Source organism: Alnus glutinosa, chromosome 2 (assembly GCF_958979055.1).
Source record: "Alnus glutinosa chromosome 2, dhAlnGlut1.1, whole genome shotgun sequence".
Lineage (NCBI taxonomy): Eukaryota > Viridiplantae > Streptophyta > Magnoliopsida > Fagales > Betulaceae > Alnus > Alnus glutinosa.
The window spans coordinates 36349393-36368516 of NC_084887.1; the positions used below are offsets into that span (position 1 = coordinate 36349393).

At 32.2% G+C, this 19124-nt stretch overlaps 1 protein-coding gene across 3 annotated transcripts; it reads left to right on the top strand.

Moving 5' to 3' along the window:
• The first annotated feature begins 4937 nt into the window (after positions 1–4937).
• LOC133859863 (DNA (cytosine-5)-methyltransferase DRM2) lies at positions 4938–15973 on the top strand. 3 transcript variants are annotated; one of them, XM_062295419.1, is made up of 11 exons: positions 4938–5096; positions 5218–5338; positions 9612–9657; positions 9879–10010; positions 11322–11421; positions 11502–11548; positions 11960–12076; positions 12380–12479; positions 14225–14316; positions 14497–15228; positions 15498–15973. In XM_062295419.1, the coding sequence occupies exons 3-11, from the start codon at positions 9655–9657 to the stop codon at positions 15930–15932; spliced, it is 1758 nt and encodes a 585-aa protein (XP_062151403.1). In that variant the 5' UTR covers positions 4938–5096; positions 5218–5338; positions 9612–9654; the 3' UTR covers positions 15933–15973. The 3 variants fall into 3 exon arrangements, with proteins under 3 accessions (XP_062151403.1, XP_062151404.1, XP_062151405.1); XM_062295420.1 differs by having other exon boundaries at positions 4963–5114; XM_062295421.1 differs by lacking the exons at positions 4938–5096; positions 5218–5338 and adding an exon at positions 7211–7265.
• Positions 15974–19124: the final 3151 nt, after the last annotated feature.

Below are 19124 nucleotides of genomic sequence, written 5' to 3' on the forward strand. Positions count from 1 at the left end.
TTGGACAATGATCCTCTCTATTTGGTGTAACAGTGAGTCCATGTCTAATAATGTCCAAAAAAGAAAAAGAAAAAAAGGACAATCCACATTTCAATGGCTCATTAAGCATAACACATCGTAAAAGTCATCACTCTCATTATATAGCATTTGATAATAGTCCACCTCCCCGACCTCTATATTTTCTCATTTACTAAAGTTTTTCTTTACGAAGTTGATCTCATTTTCCATTTTAATTCCTTTCCTTCCAACCCTTTGCCCCTTCTTCTCCCAAACGGTTACGAATAAAAAAGCAAGGGAAAGTGCCCTCTTATTGAGGATTATAAAGTCATGATTTGTATCTGACTTAAATAAGTAAAACAACAATGTTCTTGTTCTCAAAAGAATCTAATTAATTTTTATATTCATTTAAAGATGAGAATGATTACTGCATATTTATAATTTGTAATCTTCGGTTTTTTTTTTTTTTTTTATCATATTATTATTATTACTATTATAAATACTGTTGGGGATTATTAAGACTATACAAATTTTAGTGAAAAGTAAAGATTAACGAGAGAAAAAACAGGACACATTGAATTTATGTAGTTGGACCGTGTGTTTGTGTGAGTAGTTGACATTTTCATATTATGTAAAATCATTAATTATCTTAAAAGTTTAAATTGATGCAAAATGATGAATTAATTATTTAATTAATATTCTAATAGAGTAGATGAATAACACATATTTTAATGCAGTAAAATAAATGTAATCTTTTGAATACGTATTTAAGTGGATTATAAAAAAGGTGGGTTAAAAAAGTCATACAGGTTTAAATATAAATATAAGAAGAATATGAGAAGTTAAATAAATAAATATGACCATATGAATTAAAAAATAAAAATAAAAAATCATTTATTATGGGATAGGAGGAGTGGTACAGACACCTCAATTCTCAAAAGGATGAGATTTTATTCAAATTAAAAATAATTTAATATTAAATTGATATATATCCTTAAAACATGGAATTGTTACATTTTGAAAATAACATGCATTGATAATTGGAAAATAATAATGACAGTGACAGTGATAATAATAGTAACATGCATTGAAAATAGGATAGTGGAAGCCAGCTAGAAAATGTTTGTAATTACCTTTCAGGGCTTGTTTCAAACCAAAATGAGGGTTAAAATTAGGAATTTAGATAGAGTCCGACCAAAAAACTAAAGAGGAATACTATATAACTCTTTTTAGTGTTCTTCTATACTTACAAGGTATCATGTTAACATAGACATGACTTTTTAAGGAGAACGTTGATTGTTTGAGGTTCGCAAAGGTAGTAACTGGAAGATTTGATGAAAACGTTGCTCTGTTGGAAATAAATTGATTTTCGTATGTCTTTTTTGGTGCGTGGAGGGTGGGGGGTTTCTTCATGCTGTTTGAGTTCAAGGCAATTAATAGCTATTAGTTCAATTATTATATACAAACGTGATAATATATTGAAATTAAGCTCAATTTTTATTTTTAATAAGGCATACGAGATGTGATAAGTTTTGATTAGTTTGACGAATAAATTCGTTAGTTTTTTTAAAGGCAGATGAATGAATGTATTATTTCGGTATATGCTCATAACAATTAATAAAGTTGTTAAATCTTATAGGGCAAAAAGGTATTTAACTAAACTTTGAGCAGTCCAATGCAAGTGGTCTTTACTGTACTTTATTCTATTTTTGGTGAAGATACTGTAGATAGTGGCAGTAACCATGATAGTGACATGCATTAATAATTGGATGGTGGAAGCCAGCTAAGAAATGTCTGTAATTACATTTTTGGGCTTGTTTCAAACCAAAAGGAGGGATAAATTAGGTATTTGGCTACACCCAAATCAAAAATTTGAGGATATGTTTGGGTAGCATTTATTTTTTTATTATTTTTTAAATATATGGTTAGATAGGTTTTTTAAATTTAAATTCTACTCATATTTTATTCATTTTTTTTTTTTTTTTTTTTAATTTTGTTTCAAATTCTCTAAATCATCAAAATATAACTTTAATAAAAAAAAAATTTTCAGTATTCACAATTTTGAATACCACACTCAAGACTACAAAATTCTCGCACTCGCACTCACCCTCGCCCTCCCTTCCCTTTCACTTCCGCTCATTTTCTTTAAATCCCAGTTGACACTCGCCAAATACAAAATTAGTGGAGAACATTTTTTCCATTGTTAGGAGGTGGTCAAATCGCCCATTATTATTTTTTAATTATTTTATTATTTATGTGACTAAATTTAAATTATTTGTTTTGAATGAATTGCCTAAATCTTTATAGAATTATGGCCTTGTTTGGCAAGGGAGATAAAATTCTCCCTTCCCCACTTTACTTTTTTAAAAAAACAATCAACTTCAAAATATTTAAACTTTATATCACATCAATAATTTTTTACTACTATTTAAATAAAAAAAATTCACTACAATACAAAATTTTTTCACTTTTTTCATGCATTTTTTTTTGTTTTTTTTGTTTTTTTATATTTTTTTACTTTATATCATATCTTACTACTACCCCTAACTCATATTCCCTTACCAAACAAAGCCTATAAGCCTTGCAATTCCGTTGTCTCAATCGCATATCATGTCATCCAATACAAACAACTAAAAATAACAAGAATTGCAGAGAATTCATCCACCGCGTAAACAATTAAATAGCATCTTACTATCTTGATTTTAGCATTTATTTTATATTATTGTCGCTACAACCCGCTAGTGTAACAAAAAAAAATAAAAAAATCACTCTTAGGTATGTTTGAAGTTAATTAAAATGTAGCTGTTGATTGATTGATTGATTGATTTTATTAATAAAGACTATAATTTTGTTAAAAATAAATTCACTCACTCTCCCCCCCTCCTCCCACTCTCTCTCCCCTATAACTTTTCTGCCTTCTCTACGTAACAAACATGGGTAAAAAAACATCATTAAGATTGTATTTAACGGATTTGAGACACTTAAAATTATAATATATCAGCACATTCTTCAACTAATGTTCCGACAGCCCATCATTCACAACTGGGTGGCTACACCGACCCTTGTCTTCTATAGGTGGCAGCCCTATCTAGGTCCCGCCCTATGTGACTTTACCATAAAGTCGCATCACATATTCGACAAGTTACGTCTGATCCGATACTCAACATGACAACTGCTCTGATACCACGTGATAAAAACTCGATGATTTGTATTAATTGGAAATATAAGAAAATAAAGGGACAAATCAATTCTTTCGAGGAGATCGAGCCTCCAAATGATCAATTTGAGAGGATTAACTTTCAAAATAGTTAAGTAAAGTTGTATTTATTTTCTATGAATTGGCCATACAATATCTACAATGTTAAATAACGAAGAATTGCACTTATTTTTGGAATATAAATAAATGTAGACTTGACAACAAAAAAAGAAGAGAAATGTTCTAAACATTTTTCGGTGTTCTCCTGCAATGGCATAGATGTAATTTTTTAATTCTAGGAGAACACAAGGAGATACTGTAACATTCCTCAAAAAATAAATCAAAAAAATGAAAGTCATTATAGAAATAAAATAAATACATAAATGAAAATGTAATCACATAATATATAGGGAATATTGGGTTTTCTAACCCTCGGCATGTAGTTTCCTCATTTATACCTCATCCTCCTTCCTTTATTTTTATTTTTATTTTTATTTTTATTTTTATTTTTATTTTTATAAAAAAAACAGAAAAATAAAATTCCTTGACAATATTATTTTTGGGAGAGAGAGCTAAGCCGTAAGCCAGCCTAAGATGTAGGGTTTTACATAAAACATACCTCTACAATTCTTTTACAATTTATTAATACATGTTAGCATGCAATTTGAAGGTATTAATTTTTTTTTTTTTTTTTCTAGTAAATAATGTAACTCTACTCACATACCAGCAGATGCAACGGCATCGTTTGGCAAAATCAAGGTGCTTCAATCACTTGCCAAATGAGGCGAACATCACTCTTCTTCCATGCTTATGTCTCTCTGAACTAGGAAAATTTATTTGCTATTTTGTTTTTAATTTCGGGTTTTCCTTAATAATTAGAATTATAAATTATATCATGTTAAGCGGGATTGTTAATGCTCTACTTGGTTGCCCAAAAAAGGTAGGAAAATAAATGAAAGGAATAGTAATTCTATTCCCCATTTATTATTTCCTATTATTTTCTCATATGCAGAGTTCTTCAAATTATGTCCACCATAATTATAGCTCTTACAATAACAATTCCGGCTTTATTTGTTATTTATTTATTTATTTCATTTTTTTTTAAAAAAATATTAATAAACAATTAAAAATACAAAATACTCGATACTATTTTATTTTATATCACATTAAATTACTTTTAAAAAACATTAACAGACGAAAACCGTCTCTTCTTTTCCACAAAATTCCAGTAAACATGTCAGTTTGACTTCGAAAGAAAACAAAGGTGAAAGGTCGAGTCCCACACTCGAGACTACAAAAATCTCACACTCGCTCTACCTTTCCTTTCGTACCACTAAACTCACCAAAAAAAAGAAAAAGAAAAAAAAGCTATACCTATTATATTTTTTATTATTGATTTTATTATTTGTATAATTCAATTTAAATTGCTTTTTTAAATCAATTGTCGAAATTTTTGCAATTAAAGACAAAGAATTGCAGGGAATTTGAATGAAATCCCATATCATCCGGCACATAAATAATTAAATAGCATATTTTTTGTTTAGGGAATTTTTTATTTTTTATTTTTTATTTTTTTAAAAATAAATTATATTTTATTTAATTTTTTTAAAAAATTTTAACTTATAAAATCAAACTTTAAAATTCACACAATAAATTAAAATTGAATCCTGATTTTAAAATATTCAACAACCAAATGGGGAATCTCAATCGATCGCCCACCACAAAATCTTTTATTGGCAAATTATTCTCGCTACAGCCGGCGAGTATCAAAATCTTTAACTGTGTGGAGAGTGATATTTACAGTTTTACCCTTCCCTGAAAATCAGATTCCGAGCCAAAAGAGGCCTCGGCCTCTTCCTCGTGCTTCAAAAGCTCTCTCTCAAAATTTCACGAGCTCTTTACTGTAACAGACTCTCTCTCTGTACTAAAATTTCTCAGCCTTTTCTGCATGTAGTTTCTTCTGCTTTCGCTCAGCGATATATTATTTTTTTTTTACAATTTGTTCGACAATTCTTTTTTGGCAGCTGAAGCTTCACCGTTAACAGCCGTATGATGGAGGGGTTTACACCGACGGAATAGTACATTTTCGTTTTGAGCGGAGGTAGATTTAGAATTTGGGAGATTCCTTTCGTTCTCGTGTCAGTGGTAAGTTTTCTCTGAACGAGAGAAATTTCTTTGCCAATTTTTTTTTTTTTTAAGTTGGGGTTTTGCTTAATAATTAGAATTATATCATGTTAAGCGGGCAGTTAAAAAGTTAATTTATGCGTAATGCTCTGTTTGGCTGTCGAGAAAAGGGCAGGAAACTGAACGAAAGGAAAAATTGCGGCTTTGTTTCGCAAAATTTTAGAAAACTGTTTTTTTTTTTTTTTTTCTTTTTAACGCTGAATACTTTTCTTAAACATCGGTTATTGAACCGAGTTTTTGGACGTAACCCATGACTAACACAATCTTCCAAAACAAATCGCAAAAACTATTTGCAGAAAGCAAAACACTTCTTAAACAAATTGAACATAAAATACTTCTCAAAAAATAACTTAATTCATCCTCTCTTTCTTTTTCTTTTTCTTTTTCTTTTTTTTTTTTTTTAATTTTTTTTTTCAGGTCTAAAAGTTGTCTTGTTACACAAAAATAAAATAAAAATTGAGGTTGGCTTGGCCGCTCACGGTGGCTGCCAGATCCGTCTTGCGGCCCTACTTCCCAATATATATATATATATTTTTACTTAATTTTATTTTTTTAAAATCACTTCTCAGTTTTTTGTTTTTCAAAAAACTAAACGATTTTTTTTTTTAACCCCACATATTACACTTTTTTCAATTGTGGCTTCCACCAAAATAATTACCAATTTTCACACTTTTCAAAACTCAAAACCTAAAACACTTCTCAAAACTTTACCATTCGTAAGTTTTTGTTCACATTTGGGGCGAAGAGTATATATTGGGCCGGAGTCGCCGGACAATTAACTGGAAAGTGAGTTTTCATTCCAGAACTACATGCAACATAGCATTTTTGAGATTCTGTTTCTCTTGAAAATTATTTTCTCAAGTTTTCTTAGGAACCAAACAGAGGGATAGGTTTATTGTTGCTGTTTGTTATTGTTAGAGTATTTGATGCAGAACAAAGAGGGCGTGTAGGGCCTTGTGACTGATTTTTTAAGGCTGTGGTGGGGTTCAGATGTTGAGATTAGAGTTTGTGTTTGAAGAGGGTTTGGAAACTTATAAAAAAAAGGATTTGAAACATTTTGTGTGACACCCTAGAAAGTTAAGTTACAATATTGGGAAGATGAGTTGCCCCACGTAGTGTGGGTAGATTATAAAGAAGCTCATGAATGCTAAGTTCCATAATGGTTCATTATTTGGTGAGACTAACTTTATAAATGATTCTAGGGAGCTCCAATTGCAATTTGACTAGTCATTTTGGAGTAATAATGCAGATGTTACTAGCATTTTTTGTGGGTCGGTACAAATGGTATTAGAACAAATTGATAATACCATGTGGCATTGCATGGTGTGAGCCTTGACGAGGAGGACGTAAGGAATTTTAGAGCGGGGAGGTTGTGGCACCTTAGAAAGTTAGTCACCACACTTGAAAGATGACTTGCTCCACATAGAGTGGGTGGATTATAAAGGAATTCATGGATGCTAAGTCTCAAATTGTTTCTAAGGAGTTCCAATTGCAACTTGACTAGTCATTTTTTAGTGATAGCGCAAATGTGGCTAACGTTTTTCCCGGGTCGTTACGTTTTGATAAATTGACTAATACTAGTTTAATTATTCATATTTTTCTTCATGCGGCTTTTGGGGACGTATGTGAATTGGTTTCCAAGAAGGCAACGAGTCATTGTACAAGCAAATGAAATATTTGTGAATGGTTGGTTGAATGCAAATTAATGCCATCGAGTGCACTTAAGAGATTAGAGATAAATTCCCTCTACGTGGTCTCGAAGCTCATAAGTTCTTGGTTGACCTGATTATTAGTAGGATTAATATCTGATTATTGATTATGCCATGCATGGTAAGTCCAAATTACAAACAGCTGCTGGGAGGTGTAGAAAATCACTGCATTGCGTCTGGTAAGATTGGAAAAATTCCAGGATCTTTCCCCTTTCATTGTTTCAACCAAATGAGTGCACCCTACACAGATGGTCCTTAGTGAAATTAGACACTGAAAGCAAAACTGCACGTGTTAAATTAGTTGTGTTATGGACAAGGATATAGACAAATAAATTAGAGGTGTATATTTACAAACAACCATATTGCTATATTTGCCTATATCCTGGTTAGATCAATTTGGAACTCTGCATTTCAGAGAGTTCTGTACTCTCATTCCATTTTGCTGGAAGAGGAAATGCAAGAATGCTGATGTTAACATGCTCGTATGGCAGTTAAATACTTATTAATAATGGTCTCATATATTCTTCCAGATTTGAGCAACTCCATTTATATGTAAAATAGTTAAATTTAATTAATAGATTCTCTCACACTTTTCAGATTTAGGAAAGCCGAGTAAAAAGGCTTTTTAGCTTTGAATTTAATTTATCTTGATATAATCAAATAGTAAAAAGGCTTTCAAAACCTTGTATGAGAAGAAATGTAAGCTCTGTATCGTCATTATGAATGTGAAAATCTAGAATTGATTTCTTTTATATTTCCTAATTGTTGATCTTGGATTGTTTTGCATATCTATTGCTGTTTTCTCTTTGGATATGGTGATTAAAGTCTACACCATTCAATATAATGTGGCACATGTTAATCACTACAAACTAGAAACGTTATATATCATCATTATAACCTTGCAATAATAGCTTGAAAGATTTTGTTACGATATGCATGAACCAAGTGTGTTAGTTCTTCACAAAGCGTGTTCTAGTATGTACTTTTGTTTGATTTAGTGTGAAAATTATGAGAAAGAGTTGCTGAACCCATTAAATAAACAAAATGGGAAGAGTAGTTCAAGTTACCTCCCAAAGACACTAGGGAAGGTTTGTTTACTTAATGCACTTCAATATGTCTTCTATTAGATATATTGACGGGACAATTCAGTTGAGTTTGCGATCCGCTCGTATGGAAACAAGTCTATTCTGGCAAAAAGCTCCAACTCTTTGTCTACAAGCGCGTTTGTATGATGTGCTTTCTGGCATATGGCTAAATTTTAGTGAATATCTGTTGGATTATATGTGATTCATCATTGTTTCAATATCTTGGGTTTGTTAATCATCTTAGGATAGTGTACAGGTCAATGGATCCTTTATTCTGGTTTGGATTGGTGTTGAATATCGCCCAAGGAGTTCTAGGTTAGTTTGCATTTGGGAGATTTGCCTTTTAGGGAATATATTTGGTGTGTGAATGTATTTTCTGTGTTTTATGCTCCTTGCTTTAAATTATGTGGTGGAGAACAAAAGAGGTCCTTATAAGAGATTTCATGGAAGAATTCTGACCATTTTGAGATTTTTTTTTTTAATGTACAGCTGATTTTATGCAATGTAGTGAATCATATATGATTGCTGGCCCTCTGTAAGAGAGTGTATGTGCTGAAAGATCTTGGTCAAAGAGTTTGTGGGCCACAAATTTGTCCCCGCTTGATTGGATAAATTCTAGCATAATTCTATGTTTCAAAATTATATGGTTATCTTAACGCCGCATGTGACACCCCGGTACCATATTAGGAAGATGAGTAGCTCGCATAGAGTGGGTGGTTTATAAAGATACTCATTGGTGATAAGTCCTACATTGGCTACTTACTAGATAAAACTAAGTTTTATAAGTGATTATAAAGAAGCTCCAAATTGACTAGTCATTTTGGGATAGTAGCGTAAATGTGGCTAACGCTTTTCCTTGGGTCGTTACAAATGGTATCTATGTGATACTGTTAGCACCGTATGATGTGGCTTTGACAAGGATGTTAGGGGTTTAAGGAGGAGTGGTTGTAACACCTCGGTCTCATATTGAAAAGATGAGTAGTCCACATAGAGTGAGTAAAGACACTCATGGGTGCTAAGTCTTACATTGCTTACTAATTAAGGTGAAATTGAGCTTTATAAGTTATTATAGAGAAACTTCAAATTGACTAGTCATTTTAGGGTGATAACGCATATGTGGATAACGCTTTTTCCTGGGTCATTACACCGCACCTCAGAGATTTCTTACTTCAAACCTGAGTGTCATTATGGGTCCTACTCTTTTGTGAGCAAACCCTTTATGTAAGTCTCATGGTGCTTGATATAATTTTATAAATATATTATTTTAAAGTGAAATTCAAATCGAAATAGCGTATGAAATGAAATATATATATATAAATTTTTTAGATATTTATATTGAATTTTTTCGATATTTATATTGTTCATTACTACTTTAATTTGTGAGTGGTATATAACCTGCCTTTAGTTGGCACTTATTTCCTTATTTGTATTCCTGAACAGATTGGAAACCTCAACTTTGCACAAGGCTGTAGATTACAGAGAAATGGTATTGTTTGTTGTTCATTCTAGTTTTCTATCTGTTGATATATTATTTGGGAATCCTTTCATTTTCATTATAATTCTTCATTTTTGAATCAAACCAAAATCTTGGCCTTGACAGAACAGTAATATCAGATAAAAATAATCTTTCTCTGCTATTGATATATTTCTATGTGATTTCAGTTCTATTTGTAGTGCATATCTGTGTTGACGTGTATACTTGAGCAGGATGGGGATACTTCTGGTGTAGAGGGTGATAACTGGAACACTGACGATGAGCTGGAAATTGATAACTTCTCTTTATCTTCTAATTCGAGTTTGACACTTCCAAATGGAGAAGCTGTTGCTTGCTCTGGGGAGGTAAAAAAATTTCAGCAGCCGATACTAAATTTCCTTTGGTTTCAGCATTAAAAATATTAGTGTACTGGGCAAATTGGTAAACAAAAAGATACAATGATAACATTTTATGGCTTGGTTATGTTTGGTGGTGTTATGGTAATGCCAAATAAGGAGTTAGATGAGAGTACTTTAGTTTGCAAGGTCTGGTTGACAATAAAAAGACATTTGTTTGGAAGGCTGTGCCACTTTGCCTTATCTGGACAATTTAGAGAGAAATGAAAAATTGTACCTTTGAAGGTGTCGAAAAATCAATTATTGAACTCAAATCTCTTTTCTTTCCTTTTTCTTTTCTTCTTTTTTTTTTTTTTTTTTGTTTGTTCTGAATCTGTAAATTATATTGATATTAGATTGTAATTCTCTATGGGATTCTCTTGAATACATCCTATGTACTTGGGTTATTCTCATATCACTTTTATGACTTATCAGAAAAAGATAGTATCATGGAAGTATCGGATTGCAATTTTTTTGGTATTTGGTGCATATTAATAAATCAATGATTCATATATATAAATAGAGATTTTGGTATGTTCTTGAGTGATATGTATGTATTTAAAGATATAAATGTTATGCCCATTTCTTGCATAAAAGTATTTCTCCTCTAAACCAATTTTGAAAAGTTTGCATTTGCTTATTCATACGGTTGTATCATCCATCTTGAGATTGTAGTTTTACTGGATTATGCATATTTTATTTTGTTAGCCCTTGTTGCATGGTCCTGGTTAATGAATTCCCCAAAAAAAGGAAAAAAAGAAGAAGACATGGTTAACCAAAATGGTGGTTCAAGTAGACAAACAGATCAAAGTGACATGGTAGATCACTCAGCAAATAATTTAATCGGTTATCCAAGATGTATGTACACCTGTTAATGTCTTTGTCTCTTGAGGTGTGTGCCATTTTGATCTTTAATTTCTATAGATATTCCGATTGGGGTCTAGTCTTCGAAGGATTTCAGGCCATTTGTTTGATAAAAATATCTCCCATTTCATTCACCAAATTTATCTCCTCTCATTTAATCCCAAAACCAAATTTGCAAAAGGATCACCTTGTGTTATTTTCCAAATGAAATTATACATTCTTTTGCTTGGATTCATAATGTGAAATTTATGACTATTTTCCATGCTTTTCTTTACTTGGAGTATACCTTGTTCTCTTACTATTGAAGGGCATGCACTTGCTATTACATTAATTCATATATATTTTGCCTATGAAGATTTAATGTCAATATACAAATTGTTCGTTAAATAACTATTTATTCTCCTTTTCTGCCTCAAGGCAAGCTCATCAGCTGGTTCTTCCAACTCCAAGTTGATTGATCATTTCATAGGGATGGGGTTCTCTGAAAAGATGGTAGCCAAAGCAATTCAGGAAAATGGTATAAGCTCTGTCTCACTTAAATTAAGCATATGTTTTCACTTTATAAGCATTAGATAACTCTTCTCTGATGAATGTCAGGAAAGGAAAATACAGATTCAATTCTAGAAACCCTCCTTACATACTCGGTGAGTGAATAGCTACCTAGTTCTCGTATGCTTTTTTTTGCTAATGCTGTCTTGTCTACGTAAATTATTCTCCATTATCTACATCCTGATTCTATGAACTAAACCATATTGTGCTTGGTAATCAATTCTCCGCTCTCTCTCTCTCTCTCACACAGACACACATACACACACACACTCACACTCAAAGGATAAAAGACCGTCTCTTACTCTTTGCTGATGAATGATCTGTTTTGAGTAGCCTAATCAATTGCCTACCATGCTGGACCATCACTTCTTTTTTATGACCTAATTGAATGGCTACCTTCTTAGACCAGAATGTATTGAATATATTGTCTAGAGCACATCCAGAGCTTGAATTTGTGTACAACTTGAGGTCCCAATTTCTGATTAATGTATTGATTATTTTTGCAGGCTCTTGAAAGCTCTCCCCAAGGACAGCAACATATCGATTCTGATCATTGTTCTTTGGAATGTGAAGGGAGCTTTCTTGATGATTTCTCAGATGTTGATAGTTTTTCCGACAACGAGGTGAATATAATTTTTTTTTGCTGAACTGACTGCTTAGATGATGTCTGATGCATAGACTTTTTAACCATTCATCTAACATACCCTTCTGCAAACATATGCCTGCCAGAAACTCTTTATATTGCATATTTGCATGGCTGTCCTAGTCCTAGTGGCTCTTGTCTTCAAGCTATATAAAACTTTAAATCTGCAATAACATTGAAAGTTGTGCACACATTGATGCACACATGGAGGCTTATGATGACAGTTAAGTTTTTTCTTGCTGATTATGTGTATAAATTTGCACATAATTGATCTATCTTGCAGGAAATCACAAATCCTGTGTCTGATGAGGATGAGAAATTGTTGTCTTTAGTGAAAATGGGGTACACAAGGGATGAGGCTTCAATAGCAATAGAGAGATGTGGTGCGTATTTCATTGTTATGTGGATTTTGAAATGTCTTAGCTGTGTATTACTCATTATTCCTGTTCGTGATGATAGATTGTGAAGATTTAAGATTTAGTTGTTCACACCCTAACAGCCACAGGAAAATGAAAGAAATGAAAAAAAGGGACCGATGGAGCTTGCCATGTTGGTGAAATACACTGTCCATGCTAAATGACTTTTTAGTGTCTATTGTCGGACAGGGTTTAAAATTTTTTCATTTTGCTTCATCCAGTATGAATAACTTATCAAATGAATTTATTCATACTGGTCACTGAAGGTTTCCATTTTCAAGGTATTTTTTTTAAAGGGTATAATGTTTCTGGTTTTATTTCTGGTCAGGTGTTTTTCTTTTATATATCGTGTCCTTGGGTTGTGCCCTTATGCTTTTAATGAAATTCAATTACTTATAAAAAAGTTTTATTTCTCATGAGAGAAGCTCTATGTAATACCTCTTAGATGTTTGATGCCTTTGCTGGGTAAAGTTTCATTTGAATGGAGTGCTTTTTTGAGTGAAAAAGTACGTCTAGACCCTTGACAGAAGTTTGTGAGCAACCTTTACTTGCTTCTTTATTGTACTAATTCCAGTTTTGCTTTTTTCTTATTTTATAAATTATAAAAAATGTTTAAAAGCATGCCAAAAGGAGATGTGTTCTAGTACGAAGGGAGTATAGAACTGGGATCGCCCCGAAATAAATAGACTAAATAAAGAACTTTTTGCCTGTTTGTCTTGCAGCAGTTAAAGTCTGCAAAATTGATATTAGGTTCTTTGGGTTTTCTCCCTCAATAGTTTTACTGTTTTCTCCCTCAATAGTTTTTACTGTTGATACATTTATGGTACTTTTTTGGTAATTATATCAATAGTTCAAGTTCCCATTTGGTCTTGTGCTAGGAATTAGGTTTATGTGGAAATGTGGATAGTGCGTTAACTGGTTTGTGAAGAATAGGGATAATTTCCTTTAATTTATTCATGAATTTTATGCTCTCATTTAAGTATGGATGGTACTATCAGATGCTCAACTTTTCGGTTAAAATCCCTTGATCAATCGTTTTCCTTAGATCATAATTGACTTTTCTGCTCAGCTGATTTGGAAGTGTTGCCATGTGGGACATAAGGAAGAAGTACATTGCTGTATTGATTACTGTTGTAATCTAGTTTATAAAAAAATTAGGGTGCTTGTTATTGTGCTGAAGTAACTCGAATGTTCTACAGAAGCTTCTTTTTATGCCCGTTACTTTCTAAGAGGTAGAGGACATTAGGGAGGCGCAATTAGTAACTTGTGTCAAAATGTAGTCATTTGACATTTCCCGTATCGGCTTACTTGCCACAAAATTTCCATCAAGGCATTATTGTAGTTATTTTTCATATCAATGAATTATTCAGCATTATATTTTGTTTTTTTTTTTTTTTTTTTATGTTTGGATTTCTACTGTAAGTGGCAATCTAATGAACCAGGGATAACTAAATGAAGGTGGGTAGCAACATTCTTCTTATAAACCCTATTGTAATCAAGGTATATTCCAGGTTGACTTGGTGACGTTGGTTTCTAGGTGCTGTTAACCACAATAATGATTTATATCTGTGTACTACTGGAGTCCTTGGTCTACTTATTTGTTGGTTTCTTAGTTTGACTTTTTAAACCTTCTTCAGTCTCTTTTCTATTGTAGCACAATGTATTTCACCTCTCTTTTCTCCTTGGCTTATTATGCCCTTCAAACACTGCAGGTCTCGACTCCTCACTTGTGGAGTTGACAGATTTTATCACTGCTGCTCAAATGGCCAAGGTGGCTGATGTTCATTTCCCCCTTGAAGACAAGGTAATCCATTTTGCATCTTTAAGTGGATATAAATTCATCCACCAATATGGTGAATATGAAGCTTAAGTTTAGTTTATTTTCCCTTAATTATAATGAAACATAGTTTTATCTATTGATTCTATTCATAGCATGTTGGGAATAATATGGGTCAAAGGTGATTTGTTATGTCTATTTTCACAGCCGAGGCCTAATCTTTCATACAAGAAAAGGAAACATTTTGATTATGAGATGTGGAAAAGGAAAAAGCAGAGGGGGTTAGAGAAGAGGCTCCTTCACGATGATGATGATGAGATAGTCCGTCTCCCAAATCCAATGATTGGGTTTGGTGTCCCTAATGAAATGTGCCAGACAATTCATAGAACACTCCCAGAGGCAGCCATTGGGCCTCCCTTTTTCTATTATGAGAATGTGGCTCTTGCTCCTAAAGGGGTTTGGACCACTATCTCACGGTTCCTGTATGATGTGGAGCCGGAATTTGTTGATTCGAAATATTTCTGTGCTGCAGCTAGGAAAAGGGGCTATGTTCACAATATCCCAATCCATGACAGATATCCTCTTGTTCCGCTTCCACCAAGCACCATTTTTGAGGCATTTCCCTTAACAAAGAAATGGTGGCCTTCGTGGGACCCGAGAACAAAGTTGAATTGCCTACAAACTTGCGTTGGCAGTGCAAAACTGACAGAGAGAATCCGCAAGGCAATTGAAGACTATGATGGTGAACCACCGCTGCATGTTCAAAAGTATGTGCTTGATGAATGCCGAAAGTGGAATCTGGTCTGGGTTGGGAGGAACAAGGTTGCCCCGCTTGAGCCTGATGAAGTAGAAAAGCTTTTGGGATTCCCAACTAACCACACGAGGGGAGGTGGAATAAGTCGAACTGATAGATTTAAATCACTCGGTAATTCATTCCAGGTATGAATCTGCTGTCAGTTTGTATTGATTGTTGTCTCTGTTGAATCCCTTCACAACATGAGTTGCTAATACATGAATTATTCATGGATATCTAGAAATGCTGCCATTGATTTTAAATTGTTTGCAAAATGTAACCTATTTCATGCGGGAAATGCTTGTTAATTAATCTTCTACTTCCAAATAGACTCTCCTAAATTTTGAATTATTCCTGTTTGATAATGTCCCTGGGGAATTGTAAATGTCACTTAGCATGTATTAATTAATTTCAGGTTGACACAGTTGCATACCATCTCTCGGTCTTGAAAGCCATGTTCCCAAATGGCATCAATCTTCTCTCTCTTTTCTCTGGGATTGGTGGTGCGGAAGTAGCGCTACATAGGCTTGGTATCCCTCTTAAGAATGTTGTGTCAGTTGAGATTTCAGAAGTAAATAGGAATATCGTCAGGAGTTGGTGGGAGCAAACAAACCAGAGAGGGAATTTGATCGACCTTGCAGACGTGCAGCAGTTAAATGGCGATCGGTTGGAGGAGTTGATGGGCTCGTTTGGCGGATTTGATCTTATTGTTGGTGGGAGCCCATGTAATAATCTCGCAGGTAGCAACAGGCTTCATCGAGATGGACTTGGGGGTAAAGAATCTTCACTCTTCTACGATTACTTTCGTATTCTAGACTTGGTCAAATGTATCATGAACAAAACACAATGATTTTTCATGTGAAGGAGCCCTTTTTCCTGTTACTTGTTTAATTTAGATTTCTTAGATCCTTTTTTTTTTTTTTTTTTTTTTTAAAGTCAAAAAATTGAAACAATGCCTCACCTAATTCATTTTAAGCTTCTGCTTATTTCAACAGAAATTTGGAATTATTTGTTAAGGAAGATAAAAAGTTATTGACTGAGATTTATCTTTATGTTTCTGACGTTGCCTGCTTATCTGTTGAAACATTCTCTTTAATGAGATGAATAAACCTACCACCTATTTTTTGATTGGGGGAGAGGAATAAAATGTGGAGAAGGGAGTGTTTCGTTACATGTGGCATTCTTTGCTCCGCCTAAAAAGTACGAAAAAGTATACGAGACACGTCATACACTACTTTAAAGACGTGTTAAATCTAAAAAGTTAACAAGTTCTAAAAAGATTAAAAATTAAAAAAAAGAAAAGAAAAGGATTTAATCAAAGTACAAAGGTATTGGATTCTTCTTTTCAGGGGTATGGTTGGAAAATATTTATGTAGGATAAAGTAGTGAGTTGTTAATTTTAAAATTAGTAAAAAGTGATAATGTGATATAAAGTAAAAAGAATTTATATAGAAAAGTGAAAAAAAAAATTGTATTGTAATGAATTTTTTTATTTGAATAGTAACAAAAAATTATTGATGTAATATAAAAAATAAAAAAAAAAGTTAGAATGTTTTGATTGTTAGTCATAGCACTATCTTGTACAAGCAAAAGCGTTGCCGCGTTGCCAAACAATGCCCATAATGCAATAATAACTTTTCTACTAGTTTATTTGAAATGTGCTCGTTCTTGAGACTTTTATAAGTGTAAAGTGTAGCGGCTCTAGAGGATGTTGGGGGAAATAATTTTATCATTGTTCTATGAAATATTGTATCTATGGACAGCAGCAATGTATGTGTCTTTTTTGTCGATTAGTTATAGTAACTTTTTTGTTTGCTTTGCTCTTTCTAGTTAGATAGTTCACTCTGTGTATTTTTTATGTATTTAAAGGTGTATTACGCTTTAGATGAGATTAATTTATTACTTTAAAAAAAAAAAAAAAAAAAAAAGAGAAAAAAATAAATTGCAGCAGCTATAGGATGTTAGGAAAAATCTCAATTTATTTTCTATTCTCATTATTTTATTTATATGCATTTGCAAACATAGTGTAAAGGAAATATGTTCAGTATACCCACGTTCTTGGTGAGACACGAAGCTCGTAGATGTATGCTTTAGGGTTATGGCTTATGGCGATGCATAAACTGAAAAATTGGATATTTTATTAGAGCATTAGCAATAATTTTTCTTAAATTTTTTTTTATCAATTTAAAGAATTAAATTACTTTTTTCTTTTTTTTATTTAAATGCACTCCACAATAATTTCTTTTATCATTTTCCTATACCATTTAAATATTCTTTAAATTAAATACTAGGAGAAAGAGAAGAAATAAAAATTATTTAAATATTGTTTCAAATAAATGTTAGGAGAATGAGAGAAAAAAATATAAAGTCTTTTATATTAAAATAATGTTAAAGGAACTACTTTCGCTTCTAGATTTAGGGTACAATTTTTGGTTCCCCTGGTGTTTCCTTAATTTATAGAACAACAAGATAATCTGATTCAATGAATTATTTTTAAGAGTTTTTCTTATATCTATGGAAGGAAATTGGATTTAGGGAAGTTGCTGCTGCTGCTAGTACTCTTATTCAAACAGTGTTTCCTAATGTTTTTGGGGGGCATGTACATAAAAACATATTTACGCTAAGTAGATAATTGTACCCTCAAGCCCCGTAATCCTAGAAAGAAAGAAAAAAAATTGGTTCTATTTGATAATATGTTTTGGATGATATTTTTTGTTTTTAGTTTGAAGAAGTGATGACATAAATGTGAAATGATATAAATTTCTTACATATTGGACCATAGGAATTCTTTCAATCCAGTCTCTAAAAGTGCATGTGTCCCTTGAGCATGTGAGAAACTATTTTTTTTTCTTCATATATATATATATTATCAATGCTATTAAAAAAGCATATGAGCATGTGCTTCTTACATTATAAGAGACAGGCGGCATTTTTAGAGATTGGGTTGGAGGAAATTTCTTACAACTCGTCCATGGTGAAAAATAGTGTTTGATTTTTTTGCATTTTAGGTTATTTGTTAATATTTTTGTTTTGAAAAGAAGAAACAAAATAGAGAGAGAGAAAAAAGAAAAAGAAAAAGAAAAAGAAAAAAAAGCCCTTTAACAGCAGTGAAGATAGAAGTTAGAAAATTAGGCAATAAGGTAGCTTCATCATTTTTTTTTTTTTTTTTGTTATTATTCTGATGATTTTTCAATTTTATTTTTTAATATTACGAAAAATGCTTCTGACCCAAATAGGACAGACTACAAAACGATGTCCCAAATTTCTAACAAATCTAAGCCTACATTTTAGAAGTTAGAACAACTTATAAAAAGAATCAACACAAAAAAGTTTTCATTACCATCAAATCTAACTCCTGAGTTCTGTTTTATGATCTTAATCCTTTTATTCCTCTCATTCTTCATTCTATTCAAGAAACAAATCAGCCAAAAGTATTTTCATTACCAACAAAACTAATATTTTGTTTGCTAATCCTTCTCTTTGGACTGCACTAATTTACGACATTAAATTTGCAAAATAAAATTATAGCTACAAGTATTATAACTTTTTCTATAAGTTTTTTACAAATCGGCGTAACAGCGTGACATTACATTAACTATTAAAATATAGATTATCACATGATACTATATCTAAAACCGACACGACAGTTCATGCGACACTTATCACATTATTTACTAAAATATATATTACTAATCATTCCCTAGGAATGTAAACTATCACCTAAATTTTAAAGAGTTATTTATAGTAAAAATGATATTACCCAAACATATTTCAAATAAAAGTAAGGAAAAATTGCACTATTAGTCCATATAGTTAGCCTAAATTACAAATCATTTTTTTCTAATTTCAAAATTAATTCAGAGATTCTTGTGATTGTTTTAATTTACAAATCGCTCCATTGAGTCAAATCCTGTTAAAAATTTTGATAGATTCTATTAGGCACTAATTAAATATATATATATATATTTAAAAAAATGAAGAGAAAAAAAGGGTGGCAGCCTAGCCACCTCTGTCTACCTAGAGGGTTGGCCGCACGCCACCC

Excerpts from the sequence above, each read along its gene's own strand:
- LOC133859863 (XM_062295419.1), top strand. Across the intron at positions 12,077-12,379 it reads ATAGTTTTTCCGACAACGAG|GAAATCACAAATCCTGTGTC; the intron begins GTGAATATAATT and ends TCTATCTTGCAG. Across the intron at positions 12,480-14,224 it reads AATAGCAATAGAGAGATGTG|GTCTCGACTCCTCACTTGTG; the intron begins GTGCGTATTTCA and ends CAAACACTGCAG.